Genomic DNA, 15,216 nt, shown 5'->3' on the forward strand with positions numbered 1-15,216 from the left:
TTACACGGGAATGACTTATCATACAGTGTTCAGTACTTAGTCCTGTATATGTATACCAAGTTTTATACCGATCATCGCGTTCTAACCGAAACATGTCCCTTGTTAGAAAAAATAATATGACTAGTTATATAAAATACAGTCAACGAATTTTAATTTTTGTAACCTCCAAATTGTTTAAAACCTAGAAGTATATCATAATAAATGAAAATAAAGTAATTTGTCATACTTTTCTTATAATTTAGAAAATAAAATAAAGAAATGGAAATAAATTCCTTCCCGGAAATTGATATGCAAGAGAACAACCCGGGAATAATCCCGTTTTTTATTTTCCTTTCCACCGTAAATATTCCCACTGCCTATCACTATTCTTGAATGAGTTGACATTGGTAAAAGTTAACATTTTACAAATAGAATAAACGAAACAAATAACTAGTGCAATTTAATTTACGGTGGAAAACAATAATGATATCAAAACAAAAGTACAAAGAAAACACACCAACCACTTTTCGTTTATTGTTATGCATACTATTATTATTATTATTATTATTATTATTATTATTATTATTATTATTATTATTATTATTATTATTAATATTATTATTATTAATATATAAAGTCAGTGGTAGCTCATGCCTTCAACATGTATACAACAGTGGTTTCAAACACATTATAAATTTCCAATGGTCTTTGTCAGGTCGGGCTTTATATTTGTGAAGAAGAAGAAGAAGAACTAATTTTTTCAATAAGCAATTATTCTGTATCATATTAAAACCTGATTGTGTATTTGATTGCAAGTACCGTCTATAATTGCTGGGAGAGTATCCATGAAATATCGAGTAAAGTGGCCGTTATGGCGAGTGCATCGTGCTTTGTGTGTCCTGTGATGACGAGAGTTGTGTGGGGTTTTCTATACATATTTACTGAACTTACACACTTTTTCTTTCCTTTACACGTTCATACATTCCCTCATTTTTCTACACTTTTTCCCAGTCATTTTACACTCCTCAATTTTCTCTACCTCTTGTTCTGTTGAACTTGGCCTTCAGCCCCCTTTATCTGTTCGAAATTCTCCTTATTCTGATCTTTTCCTATTGTACCATACTTCTCTCCAAAAAATCACAGAAGAAACAATTAAAGAGAAAGCACAGGAAAAGTGGTATGAAGAAGGTGTCAAGAAGAGCAGTTTGAAAGGAATATAAACATATAAAAAGCGTTATAAGAAAATAAATTATATGAACAATGATTTGCGAAGCATTTTTATTTTCAAAGCCAGGTCAGGGAGCCTTGAAACAAGGGTAAGATTAAAAAATTTAAAGAAGTGAACGAAAAATGTTAATTATGTTTTAAAGAAGACGAAACATTAGAACACTTATTGTTAAAATGTGTAGAAACCTTAAAATCGGGGAAAAATTGAAATGGATCGATTAAATGAAAAAGGAAGGAAATTTGATTGAATAAGCTTGGAGGCTAGGCTTTAATGTAAATGGAAGGGAACTAAGTGAGTAACAAATATATAAGAAAACAAAGAACTTCTTGAATTTTGATGGAAAAAGAAAATGGAAAACTTGAAATGAAAAAAGGGCAGTACTTTATTTCTCTTTTTTTCTTTTTTCAGGAACCAAACTTCCGAAGAGAAGGAAGGAAAATACCTTGAACCTGAACCTGAACCTGAAATTTGACTTTTTCCCGATTGCGACACTTCTTTTTTCACGTATTTTCGCTTTATCATACTTACTACTTTCTATCTGTTTTATGACTTTGTACACATCTTGTTACTTTTTTATCATTTTTCAACTATTCTAATATTTACATTTTACACGTTTAATTACCTTTCTAAATTGCCGATATTCTTGTTCAATAGAGTGATAATGATACTATGCAAAAATTTTTTAATGCTTACTACAAACAAACAATCAATTGCCGAGAGAGGAGTAGTGGTTGATGAAAAAGAATAAGAGGAAGAAGAAGAAGATTGGAAATATAAAGTTGCTCTTGTGAACGTACTTGTAAATCATTTCATTAACACTGGCAGCGTAAAATATAAGGGGAGTATAAGAACAGTATTAAATTCTTATTATATTTCAATTCAAAATGGCTGGTAAGGCGTCTGTTAAGTCGGAATTGATGTGCAAAGAAGAAATTGCTTATGACTTACCTAGTGATGATCCGCTCGAAGGGAGAGGGTGGACATACGAACTAATGAGTGACAACAAAGAGTTAATATTATCTACAACGGAAGGAGATGTATCAGTGGACAAGGATAAAGCTAAGTGCTCTTTGGATGTGAAACTAAACGTTGATAGGGTGAAATCAGAATTAGCACTAGAAGAAGATCCTGAATTTGAAAGTAATATAGAAACGCTAAGAAAAATTGTGGTTCAGGAGACTTGCGCGTCGTATTCTAATGACTCCCAACAATTAACAACAAAAAGTTTAAATTCAGTTCGGCCAGAAAGGTAATGTTCAATTTTTCATTAACTAATTGGCTCAGATTGATAATACGATTACATGGTTTCGGAAATTTTGTTGGTTAAAAGCAATACTTCACGAGAAATATTTAGGTATGGGAGATATCATGAACGTTAGTTAGTAGCCTACAATTTGGAAATGACATGGCACACATAGACAAGCTGTATACCAAATAAAAATAATAACAAGATTGATACGATCCATACAATTCTTATGTAGTTCATATCTCGATAAAATAATTATTTCGTTATTATTGGTTACACATTTCTCACTAATTGTTCACATATTTAAAATATGGGTTCTCGACGATATTGTTTTATTTATATAGAGACTTATGTAAAATACAAAATAATTAGAATCGTAATTATTCTAAAATTTTACAAATGTAAACCTGTAATGTATTATATTCGAACATAAACTATGGACGTTTGTGATTTTATTTTGATTTAGCTCAAATGGGTCTAGCTTGATTTTTCCGGCTGGCTTCGAAAGACATAAGTAAAATACAGGATAAAGAATATTTTAACCAACAATGGATGTGCATTAGGTCCATACATCAGTCCATTTCATAGCTTCACACATTTGTTCAAGGAAGTCGACTTTTTACATTCCCAGGAATCTTTTTTAGGGTATGGACCTGCATTTTTCAATATGGGATCACTTTAGGGGCTTGGTGTACGTACATAATATATGAATTATTGTAAAAACAACGCTAATCAGCATGTGCTAGATGGCCGGTAAAAATAAGAGTGCTATGCAGATTAGGGCATTACGCAGAATGTGGGTAAAAAAAGATAGCGCAAAATTCTGTATTTAGGATGACTTACACGTCTTACGTGTTGAATGTGTTCTTGTACGTTCCTAAGTATTTTATAGGTAACATGCTGAAATGCTTTCTTTGCTTGTATATTTGTGTTCCAAAGTAACACAATACATTAGGGACGTAACTTCTTAATTATATGGATCCCTTCATTCCCAAGCATTTTCATAGTTCCGTGTTATGATTTGCCACACTAAATTTTGATACTTCATTTCGCTTACAGTGGTTACTAGCTACCTTGACAAGGGGTTACTTTGCACATCGGGCATTACTTCGCCAAAATATGAAGAGAGTTTCACAGTCCTCCGTCGGTGAAACCATGAACTGTATACGGTACACGAAGTTTCAACTACCCCCTACGATAGAACATGTAACTCTATTTTGGTGTTAATGTTGGGGTCAGCATCAGTTCTAATTACAGAGAGGCTTTGTTGTTGTAGTAGCGTGGAAAACAGTCACTGTAAGGACCGCCAAATTTTAAAAGAATTTCCGTCAATGTTAAGTTAGTTTCGTTATATTATACATTGTAACTTGCATTATACAACGTAACTGATAACCGTTTGAACATTTTAATACAAATAAATTAGTAAAACGGCGGTTAAGCCATACGGAGCGCCATTCTGTGTTTAATTATTTGACAACACAGGTTGTATGTCATTCATTAAAAATACAGATTAATGAATTGGATCCTAAAACCAACGGTTCTGACAATCTCTTACAGTTGAAGCTTGCAGGGTCCCTGACGATTCGAATGAATCGCTTCTACCCTAAGACCTTACATACCACCCTAGTTGCATGCCTTCGGTATTCAAGTCATGACAAATCAGGGTTAATGTCCGAACCCCAATTGGGCTGTCAACATTCAGGCCTTGAGGAGGCATTTTAAGAAAATAAATATAAGGAAGAAGACGACAAGAAATACACCCTGGGAGGAGATTTAATGCTACAGCCTCACATTTCAATTCATCAATTTTTTAATCGTTAGTATTACTTCAGGCCCGCTCGTACCTACAAAATTGGTAGGTTTACAAATGTAATCTTTTAAAGAGCTCTAGCTAATACTTATGTGTGCCTTACTAGCAATTGCACTTATCTTTATCGAGAATAAAGTCACATCCGAGAGCATTTGTCACAATAGTAAAACACAAGATAACAGTAATATTAACTTGTTCATTAAACATTATTGTTGTTCAGTGCCTACTCGTACGTAGCAATCTGAATATGTTCTCATAACATAAACCTTAGTATTACCATATACTGTGTAACTGACGTAGGCACTCCGTACTATCGATACATCATAGTATCCGGTGTTTATCGTAGTAAAGGGTAACGTGGAATCGTAAACGGGCTTCCCTTTTTCTTTTTCTCGAGATCGGATTATGATTCCCGGCACAAGAATACAAGAGTTATTTTCAAATATCAAAAAGAACAACATTTGATTTACTTTCTCTAAATGCAAATCAAAACTCTAATTATTTTCTATAAATCCAAATCAAAACTAATTATTATATCAAAATCTAAAATCCGAACATCAATCTTATTACCATTATACTTTTCTCTAATTATGCCAAACATTAAAAATTAGAACAAAATTTTGAAATTTTAGTCAATTGCCGAATTTGCACATTAGCTGGAACCCAACCAGGCGTCGGACTGGTTTCATCACTTTAATTTTATAACGAAAGTAGAGATGTTTCTAGGGGATGAACTATATTTTAACCTTCAACTCTTCATAACTTATAATATCGCTTTCTCTGAAGTCAATTAACTTCAGTTATCATTAGTCACATTGAATGCACATTGACTTTTCATAGTGGACTGCATGTATATATTGAACGATGAACAAATCAACGAGCAACTTTATCAAATTCAAGGTTATTGTCAATTACTTTCAATATTATACTAAATTGTGTTTAACTTACAGTATTTTGACGGCGACTTGATCTTACATTACAAAATTCGTATATTTTTTTCATTATACAATCACAATCAGATGAAAAACTTCACTATCTGAAGAGCACATTTTTTAATTACCCAAAATTTTAACTTTATGATTAATTGTAGTTATTACTAGTACTTCTCTAATTATGTTCATAATTATATCTAATTGCCTAACAAGTCTCTAAATGCTTGATTGTATGGGGACAGTTAATGTTAATATAAACATAAAGGAGAATGATAAAAAACTCAAGCAAAATTTAATAATAAAATTTTATTATGAAATATGGTTCCCAAAACTGGAAAGACCTGAAAAAAAAAGTACAAAACTTAAACATCCTAATAAGAATTCGATACTGAAAGTCCGCATCCAAAACGGGATAGCCATACTTTTCAAAAGTGGTGAGGTATTATTACAATTTCAAAGTCGGAAATCGCGTTCTAAATCAATTACCTGTTTAAAATTTCCAATGCTGTCTTTCCTTTCCTTTCCACATTCATCTTTCACCTCCAAATGCTGTAAGGAAACTGACATCTAAGTAAACGTATCTGATTGTAGGGCGATATTGATGGTTTCTTGGGCTGGTGCGTCAGTGACGGTGGGCACACACTTTGATTCTGAAAAGTAACCTTCGAAATTCGGGGAAATAATCAAATAAATAAACAGTAATACTTTTTTCATAATCTAAAAGTTTAAAAGTTCAAATTCGGTATTTCTGATTTCTCATCTCTTCCCGGGTTTAACCCGAGTTGGGGTGAAGTTCACGCCTTTTTTGTGCTAAGATTTTAATTTTCCATCTGTGCCGGTTACGCTTGTAAGCTGTAATTTAGTACGGTTACATGTACTTTTCCAGTTAGTTTGTTTAATTTCGGAACTTTTCTCCTTTTTACAGCGTATTTACTAAATTTCCACGTAATGACAAGCCTTCCTTTACGACGTTTGGATTTACGCTGCATTGCGATACCTGTCATAATTTTTTTTTTAATTTTGCGCTTACTATTACTATATTTTGAAATGTAGTGTACTATAAAATGTTCGTACGTGTTTTCGCTTAAGCTTTCTGGTGTTCTTCGGAGTCGATGTATACTTCATCCGCATGTTTGACTCGAAATAACCTCGCCTAGAGCTCGACTTTAATTTGCATGTAGTTCGTCTTTGACCGAGTTTAGTGCGTTCCGAATTACGCTTACCAAGGCACTTTCCTTTTATTCTCAACTTATTTCCTTCTGCACGCCTAATGTGTGGTTGTGCGTGCTGAGAGTACGCTGTACGTGGAGGTCGACGCACATTGTTTTCATCATGAGCAATCAACATGTCTACATTTTGTGTAGCACTACACTTAAACTTTCGCTTTTTACAATTTCGCAATAGTGAAGTACTAGCTTGAAAATTCAAACATTTCGGCAACTGAAAATTAATAAATATTGCATCTGATTTACTGATATGATCACGTCTGCTCATTTTAATTCTACTGATTATGCTTCTCGAAATCGAGTTTACGTTAATAATGTATTACGAAAACTCAACTGGGTATCATTGGCCATCTTATTTTTCTTCTTAACTTTGGTGTTACATTTCGGTTCTATAACGGAAATATACTTTCGACTGCGTGTGCTTTATTGGAAGTGTTACGCTTGTTTACGGTAAACAGTTCCGACCGATATATTATGTACGAGACATTCACTATGTAAAACAGAATTCGCTTGGCGGGTCTATTGTGAATTTGAAGTCGTTTTCTTCTACAATATTCAAAGCTGATAAAGTCGGAATGGATTTGCAGCACTAAAGTGCAACTTACGTTAGACATACACTGTTACAAAGACAAATTTGAATTCTTTAATTCGCGCAAAACCATTTGCCTGCGACACAAAACAGACAACACTGTAACTTCGTTATCACACAAAATCATCAATTCAACTCTCAAGCCTTCCCTGGCTTTTTCAAGAGGGCGGATACGCGCAACCTGAACGCTACCGCTTATCATGTGTGAAACATCGGTATCCCTTGCCGGCAAAACAATTTCATTAGAAACAATTTTTTACAGGTACGCGTAACGATTCTTCTTTTTTGCTATCTCTACACTGCATATTTCCTTTTCCTGACTGTAATCGACTTTCTGGTTTATTTGGCACATGTCTTTCACAACTTGGGCTGGCTCGAATTCAAGACGGTTTCTTTTCCTCCTTGCACTCTTTTTTTTGTTGGTTTGCCTACACTCTATCTGTGCCGTTCGCATGTATTCATAGAACACAGTGAGACCTTTCTTTCATTCCGCTACACTTTTTTTAAACTCAGCAGTTACTGAATCAACATGATTGGCCGCGTTAACTAATTCAGAGAGTACTTCAGTTAAGGAATTATTGGCTACTTTCATATTAATACGTAAGCTGTCTGCTTTGGCATTCAATTCGCTCTTTCCTACGCTCCCAAATCGTTTCTGTTACAGGCTTTTGAAGATCACCTACTGATTCATGTATTTTTTGTCCTAGGCATCCAATATTCATTACCATTTTTGAGCCATGGTTTCTAATTTTTTCTCTAATTCTTCTGTCAATATTGCTTGAAATTGTTCTAAAACACTAGCCTCCATATTGATATGAGATACGAGCAACTAATTCAAAGTACAAAAATATAAATGTCTGAGTTTAATACGAAAATAAGAAACATGCGCTTAAAACATGAAACACTAAGAATTTTGATATTACGATCATTAACAACCAATCCTTGTTTTTACAACTCAGGTTTCATTTTGCGAAGTGCTTCAATATAAAATTAACACAGATATAAACTAGTACCATATATAAAATATTTTCTATAACTATTCTATCAGGCTTTGATTCCATTTTGTACTAATACACAATAACACATTCAGCAAGGCCATGTGATAATATTTGAAAAACAGTATCACGTGACAGTTTCTACACAATAACTGTGTCTTCATCAGACTTCCACTCCTTCTGGTTGCTGGGAGTTGGTCATCACTTATATACACTGTCCGGAATTCAATTTTAATTAGGTTCCGCCCCTTGTTTAAAAAATAACACTTGTCTAGTTTTCACTTTCACTTTTTAGCTGCACACGTGTCAAATTAAAGGTTTACTTTTTTCCGCTGGATGCGTCCTGTCCTCTAATTATCCTTATTTTCCTTGTTATTTTGTTTCTCTTTCTTTCTTCTTCCTTTTTATTTCTTCTTCTTTAAGCAGAATCTTCTCTCACTCTTTATTTATCGAGAATCTTGCATTCCAGTTCATCACCTTGCGTCCTGCTTTCATAATCTCTCTGGCTCTCTTCCATTTTCTCACCAAAGTCCTGTTCTCTACTTCTATGACCTCTGCTCCTTCCCACCCTATCCTGTGGTTTGTTCCTTTCTGATGCTTGTGTATCGCATTGTTGTCCATTTTCAGTCTTACAACATCCTGGTGCTGCTTAATCCTTTTTTTGAATTTTTTTTGTTTCTCCTATGAAAATTTTGTTACACTCCTCGCATCCTACTCTATATATTACTCCCCCTTGATCTTTGTTCGCTATTGCTTTTCTCTTTTTTCTTCTGACTAGTTCAATTATTCTGCTTCCTCTTTTCCTGTACGTCCTAATTCCTGCTTTCCGAAACATTCTCTATATGTTCTCTGTTTGTTTGCACAGTTATTGTGTTGAAACTGTCACGTGATACTGTTTTCTTTTTACACATTATCACATAGCCTTGCTCAGTGTGTTATTGTGTATTAGTATTAAAACATTTACTCTTATTCATAAATGCACATGAAGGTGCATAGTGTAAAACATGTATGTATGTGTGTATACTCAATCAGCTGTTTGCTATCCACTCACATCTACATAGAATTAAAAATCAACAAGAAAAAATTTTATGAGCTACATTAATCTCTCTGTTGCTCTCAAGGTCAAAACATATTTACTTAACTTACGTGAAAAATCTACATTACTTAGTTCTTGTTTTTTTCTATCACTCTGCTTTATTTTTAATTAATTGTGTTCGCCGAAGATCTGATAGAAATTGACTGTCGACACTAGGCTTATCAGCTCCAAACTCAACACGTTATCTGTATAATGGTATTGTAAAAGCAGTTGTAGGAAGATTACTATAATTTAACCCGGAAAACGGTCGCCATGTGGTTGAAATCGTGTTTTTTGGTAGTTGTTAGATTCTTGTAAATATAATCGTAACCTTCACATTGATTTTAATCTTTTTCCCAAGATTTGTCACTTGTTTATTGCATTTATCCCAGCTTTGCTACGGCAGTGTGACGTAATATTGAGGTCTCAAATATTCAGTAACAATAATAATAATAATAATAATAATAATATAGGTAACAAATTCCGTATGAGGACACATTGTATTAAAGCCTGTAAAATAACCCGTAGCGTAAGCCATAAGTTACAAAATAGTCGGGATTCGAGAGAAGTGTCAGGACCAACAGCACATACCCTCTCGATACGTTATTACAACTAGCTACATGTTATAACGGAAAGTTTCCTTACAACTAGCTAAATGTTATAAAGGAAAGTTAAATGTTATAACGGAAAGTTTCGAGGCAATTTTGGTGTAGAAAGTAGGGATTCTGAACTCACAAGAGCCGTAATTACAGTTGTTTTTAACTAATGGTTATGCTGGCTAAGCTACAGAAGAAGTCGAAGGCGTTTCGAGAAAGAGGTTCCGTACCATCATGAGACATTTCTACAGCTACTCTAATTTAAACGAAAGATTTCCGCTAATATTTCGTGTAGAATATATTCTACTGTACGTTTTCAGGAAAAAAAACTTAAAAAAAGGAACTGAATATAATTGAAAACTAAAGCTTGTAATAAACTAACTTGTGAAGTTTGCAGATTTAATTAAAAAAGCTTTGCTACAAAAATATATAAACAGGCCATAATTCATTGAGCTCTGAAATCTTATCAAAATGATGTATAAGATTCAGTCTACAGAGCAATTGTTGCTTAAAGAGTGGCATACACTATTTCTAGAATCGAGATCAGATGAGATACGATAGTTTTGGTCTCGTCTCGATTCTCATCTCCAAAGCATGACTATAGTGTGAGTTAACCTTGTCCCGTCTAGAATTAAAATGTTTCATCCCGATTTTGTTTGGTTTGTTTTAGAATCGAGATGAGAAATTCGTCTTTTCATGGGCAACATTACACAAAACCGAATTTTTTTTTTGCCTAATATCACGTTTCTGCTTGTAATGGTACGACCTGAGCGATAATAAGTTTTTAATTTTTAAATATTCTTCGAGATAATTGTTATTATTGTTAGTATTATTCCTGAAAATTTGATAGTTCAAGTGCTGAAACAAAAGTGTATTCAAATATTTGAATGTAATGAAGCGTGTGTTATCGCCGATCTATTTCCATCAAAATTCCTAAAATAAAAAAAAAAAAAATGCTTGACGTGTATTCGATCGAAAAACTTCGAGATTACTGGTCAAGCCCCTAGACCACTGAACCACGATCACAACGCTGTAAATGATTCGTCTTTAGTCTTGTTACTCTAAGTTTCTCTGCCTCAGCTTGGAAAGTTGTATGTAATTTTTTAATTGGTTTCAAAACGTCTTTCGTGTTCCTCTTATGATGATATAAGTGAATTACCTTCGGTACAGTTTCTATTAGTACGTTGAGTTGTTCTTAAACCTTTGGATCGCAAGTTGGTTTTTTCTCCACACGAATCTACACATAAGACAGATTTAATTCTCATACTGTGCATTTGTGTCAAGACAGCCGACAATACATGGTCATAGGCTTATGTCCGCCACGATATAAATGATAGTTTAATTTGATATAGTGAAACAAACTACAGCAACTTATTTTGAGACAATAGTGATATGGTACTCCATTTCATATTTCTACAATATTTAATGTAATAAAACATGTAATATAGCGAATGATTACATGTTTGCTTGCTACTTAATCATTATCTCCATTTACATTTCATTGTTTGTTGAATTTGTTACAGGCGCGATAACATCTTTGCTTTCCACGGAGAAGGGAATACGTTTACTACATTAAATAAATCCATTTCTCATTCTTATGATGAATCTGATACTTCGACGCAGTTTGGCAAAGAATTTCATCGATCACGTTTGACAAAGAATATGGTGACACAGGAAAGTGAAAAAAGTCATACGTCCCAAAATAGTGATAAAAGCTCTACTCAAAGTTCAACTATGTCAAGTGGTGAGTTAGTGCATTCAGGTGAAAAATCTCACATATGTGGAGTATGTGGAAAGGAGTTTAGAGTATGTTCAAGTTTGGCTAGGCACATGGTGATTCACACAGGAGAAAAACCTCACACGTGCCAAGAGTGTGGTAAGGCATTTAATCAACGTTCACATTTGGCTAGACACATGTTAATCCACACAGGGGAAAAAGATCACACGTGCGAAGAGTGTGGTAAGGCATTTACTCATCGTTCACATTTGGCTACACACATGTTAATCCACACAGGAGAAAAACCTCACACGTGCCAAGAGTGTGGTAAATCATTTACTGAAAGTTCAACTTTAACTAAACACATGTTAATCCACATAGGAGAAAAACCTCACATGTGCCAAAAGTGTGGTAAGGCATTTACTCTACGTTCACATTTGGCTAGACACATGTTAATCCACAAAGGAGAAAAATCTCACACGTGCCAAGAGTGTGGTAAGGCATTTAATCAACGTTCACATTTGGCTACACACATGTTAATCCACACAGGGGAAAAACCTCACACGTGCCAAGAGTGTGGTAAGGCATTTACTCATCGTTCACATTTGGCTACACACATGTTAATCCACACAGGAGAAAAACCTCACACGTGCCAAGAGTGTGGTAAATCATTTACTGAACGTTCAACTTTAACTAAACACATGTTAATACACACAGGAGAAAAACCTCACATCTGCCAAAAGTGTGGAAAGGCATTTATTCTACCTTCACATTTGGCTAGACACATGTTAATCCACAAAGGAGAAAAACCTCACACGTGCCAAGAGTGTGGTAAGGCATTTACTCATCGTTCATATTTGGCTACACACATGTTAATCCACACAGGAGAAAAACCTCACACGTGCCAAGAGTGTGGCAAGGCATTTAATCGACGTTCAAATTTGGCTACACACATGTTAATCCACACAGGAGAAAAACCTCACACGTGCCAAGAGTGTGGCAAGGCATTTAATCGATGTTCGACTTTGGCCAGACACATGTTAATCCACACTGGAGAAAACCCTCACACGTGCCAAGAGTGTTGTAAGGCATTTACTCATTGTTCACATTTGGCTACACCCATGTTAATCCACACAGGAGAAAAACCTCACACATGCCAAGAGTGTGGCAAGGCATTTAGTAGACCTTCACATTTGGCTAGACACACGTTAATACACACAGGAGATAAACCTTACTTGTGCCACGAGTGTGGTAAGGCATTTAATGATCGTTCGACTTTGGCTTCACACATGTTAATGCACACAGGAGAAAAACCTCACGCGTGCCAAGATTGTGGTAAGGCATTTAGTAGACGTTCACATTTGGCTACACACACCTTAATCCACACAGGAGATAAACCTTACTTGTGCCATGAGTGTGGTAAGGCATTTAATAAAAGTTCGACTTTGGCTTCACACTTGTTAATGCACACAGGAGAAAAACCTCACACGTGCCAAGAGTGTGGTAAGGCATTTTATCGACGTTCAGAATTGGCTAAACACGTGTTAAACCACACAGGAGAAAAATCTCATACGTGCTAAAAGTGTAGTGAGGCATTTAATAGACGTTCGACTTTGGCTACACAAATGTTAGTCCGCACAGGAGGAAAACCTCACACGTGCCAAGAGTGTGGTCCGGCATTTACTCGTCGTTCATATTTAGTTGTCGAGGTTCCTTGTTAGGCTGCACACATGTTAATCCTCAGAGGAACAAAATGTCACACATGCTACGAGTGTGACGGCGAATTTAAATATCGTTTAAGTTTGGTTACACACATGTTAATCCCTACAGGATAAAGAGGTTAGGTATGCTAAGAGTGTAGTTAGAAGTTTAATCAAAGTTCAACTCTGGCTACACATATTAATATGCCCTAAGTGTGGTATGTCATTTAATAAACGTTGAACTTTGGCTAGAGAAATGTTAACCCACACAGGAGTAAAACATCACACATGTCGAGAGTGTGGTAAGGCATTTAATCTACGTTCGAAATTGGCTATACACACGTGAATCCAAACAGTAGCCAAATCTCACCTTGCAAAAATCCTGGAATATAATTCTTTCAACGTTCATACGTGTTCAGCCACACAAGATCAAAACCTCACACGTGAGAGGTGTGGAAGACGATATAGTCTACGCTCAAACGTTGAAACGCAGTTGAACACAAGTCAGTCACCAAAGAGATGCAAGGATCTTAGCAAGGCGTTTACTCAAGGTTCACATATTGCAAAGTAAATGATAATCCACAAAGGACAAAAATCTCACACGTGGGGAGAGTTTATATGAGATGTCGCATTCTGTTGGAGGAATAGAGATGATATAATCTACGCTGTTATTTCTACGCGTGCTATGAAAATTGTACTATCCTAAATTGATGTTTGAGTAGAATAGTCGACGAAGGGATGTCATTTGTGTCTGACGTTATCCCATGTTTATTGTAGATCCATATCTAAGCTCAAGTTATAGTCACCAAAATGAGCAACTTTGTCACCTTCTGACAACATCTGGAAATGTTCGTGGCATCTTTCAAGTAAACTTAGAGCACTGTTCCTATATGGTCTGCTGAAACACCCCACGAAGATTGTTTTTGGACAGACTTACCTCTGCTCAAATAGTTTCACACTCACGTACGAGATCATTCTGTGCTCTGCTGCCCCATTAATTTTAATACTACAAACAATCCGCCTTTATGGTCTTGCGGTCTTATTTCTATGTAGAGAATTGGTTGAGAAACGACATTCCACTGTTCCTTATTGATATTTTCAGACATGTTTCGCTCACCACTAAATAGCCATATTTACGGCACAGTCTGTAAAATTGTTTGTTACGCTTTGTACGTTTTTGTAGTGGTTTTAAAGGTGGTTTTCTGTTCACTGCACTTTTGGGCAGTATTCTACTGTACTACTATGAGCAAAATAAATGACGCGTCTCTTTATTTCGAAGTTTTTTGAAAATATCTCCGTTTTCTTTATATGTTCGAAATTTCGGAAGGTTTCCCCAGCAGGACAGGTTAATAACAAACCCGTTTTTAATATTTGTGTTAGATATTAGCTTAAAATAAAGAAATTAGAACCAAAAAACATTAAATCGACAGAAATCTCGAGAGTTACCAACTCTGCTAAAGTGGGAAATTTTCAAAAACGCGAGGGAATTCTGCAGTTCAACACGAAGCAGCGACATCTATGTCATTGAGAGAAGCGTGGATTAGATCTACAAACGAAAATTTTAACGAAATATTTCTAGTATGTCTTATTATATGCATTATCAGCGAACTCCAAATATATGAATCTATGCTAAGTATTAACGTATAGATAGTGCAAATAGTGGAAATTACCTATGGAAAAAGACGAATTGTTAGCCCAATCGTAATGAAAAATCGTCTTTACTGTAGAACAGGTTCAGCTTACGTAAAAAAGCAAATAGCTCAGTTAGATAAAGCAACGAGTTTATATACCGAAGGTAGACGGTTCGAATCCAGTGGAAGTACTTTTGTCATTTTCATCACTAAGGTTATTTTATTTATTTTTTATTTGGGAAAGAATCAAATTGTAACATATGCGTAAAACTCTTGACGATACCAAAAAAAAAGAAAAGAAAGAAAAGAAAAAGAAAATATCGTCGCATTTGCTTTAGTGTCTCTAATTTTTGTTTGCAAACAGATTCGTAATTATTTCCCCTGTGCTCACTGATGCATAACGAATGTTTTCCAGTAAATGTTAATTCTAATTTGGAGAATTTTATAGTTTCACAATGTTTCTCACTACATAGTCTTCTATCTACGTGTTTG

The 15,216-nt window shown here is 35.0% G+C and overlaps 1 protein-coding gene across 1 annotated transcript; it reads left to right on the forward strand.

Moving 5' to 3' along the window:
- Window positions 1-1,671: 1,671 nt before the first annotated feature.
- LOC145676613 (uncharacterized) lies at window positions 1,672-14,364 on the forward strand. The gene is made up of 2 exons (XM_081747446.1): window positions 1,672-2,456; window positions 11,200-14,364. The coding sequence occupies exons 1-2, from the start codon at window positions 2,092-2,094 to the stop codon at window positions 12,971-12,973; spliced, it is 2,139 nt and encodes a 712-aa protein (XP_081603572.1). The 5' UTR covers window positions 1,672-2,091; the 3' UTR covers window positions 12,974-14,364.
- Window positions 14,365-15,216: the final 852 nt, after the last annotated feature.

The sequence above is a fragment of the Thermobia domestica genome, unplaced genomic scaffold (genome assembly GCF_964235325.1).
Source record: "Thermobia domestica unplaced genomic scaffold, izTheDome1.hap1.1 HAP1_SCAFFOLD_243, whole genome shotgun sequence".
Taxonomy (NCBI): Eukaryota; Metazoa; Arthropoda; class Insecta; order Zygentoma; family Lepismatidae; genus Thermobia; species Thermobia domestica.

What these genes read in the sequence shown, in the direction of transcription:
- LOC145676613 (XM_081747446.1), top strand. Translation starts at nt 2,092, where the DNA reads ATGGCTGGTAAGGCGTCTGTTAAGTCGGAATTGATGTGCAAAGAAGAA. An exon ending in AATTCAGTTCGGCCAGAAAG is followed by an intron (nt 2,457 to 11,199) that starts GTAATGTTCAAT and finishes AATTTGTTACAG; the next exon opens with GCGCGATAACATCTTTGCTT.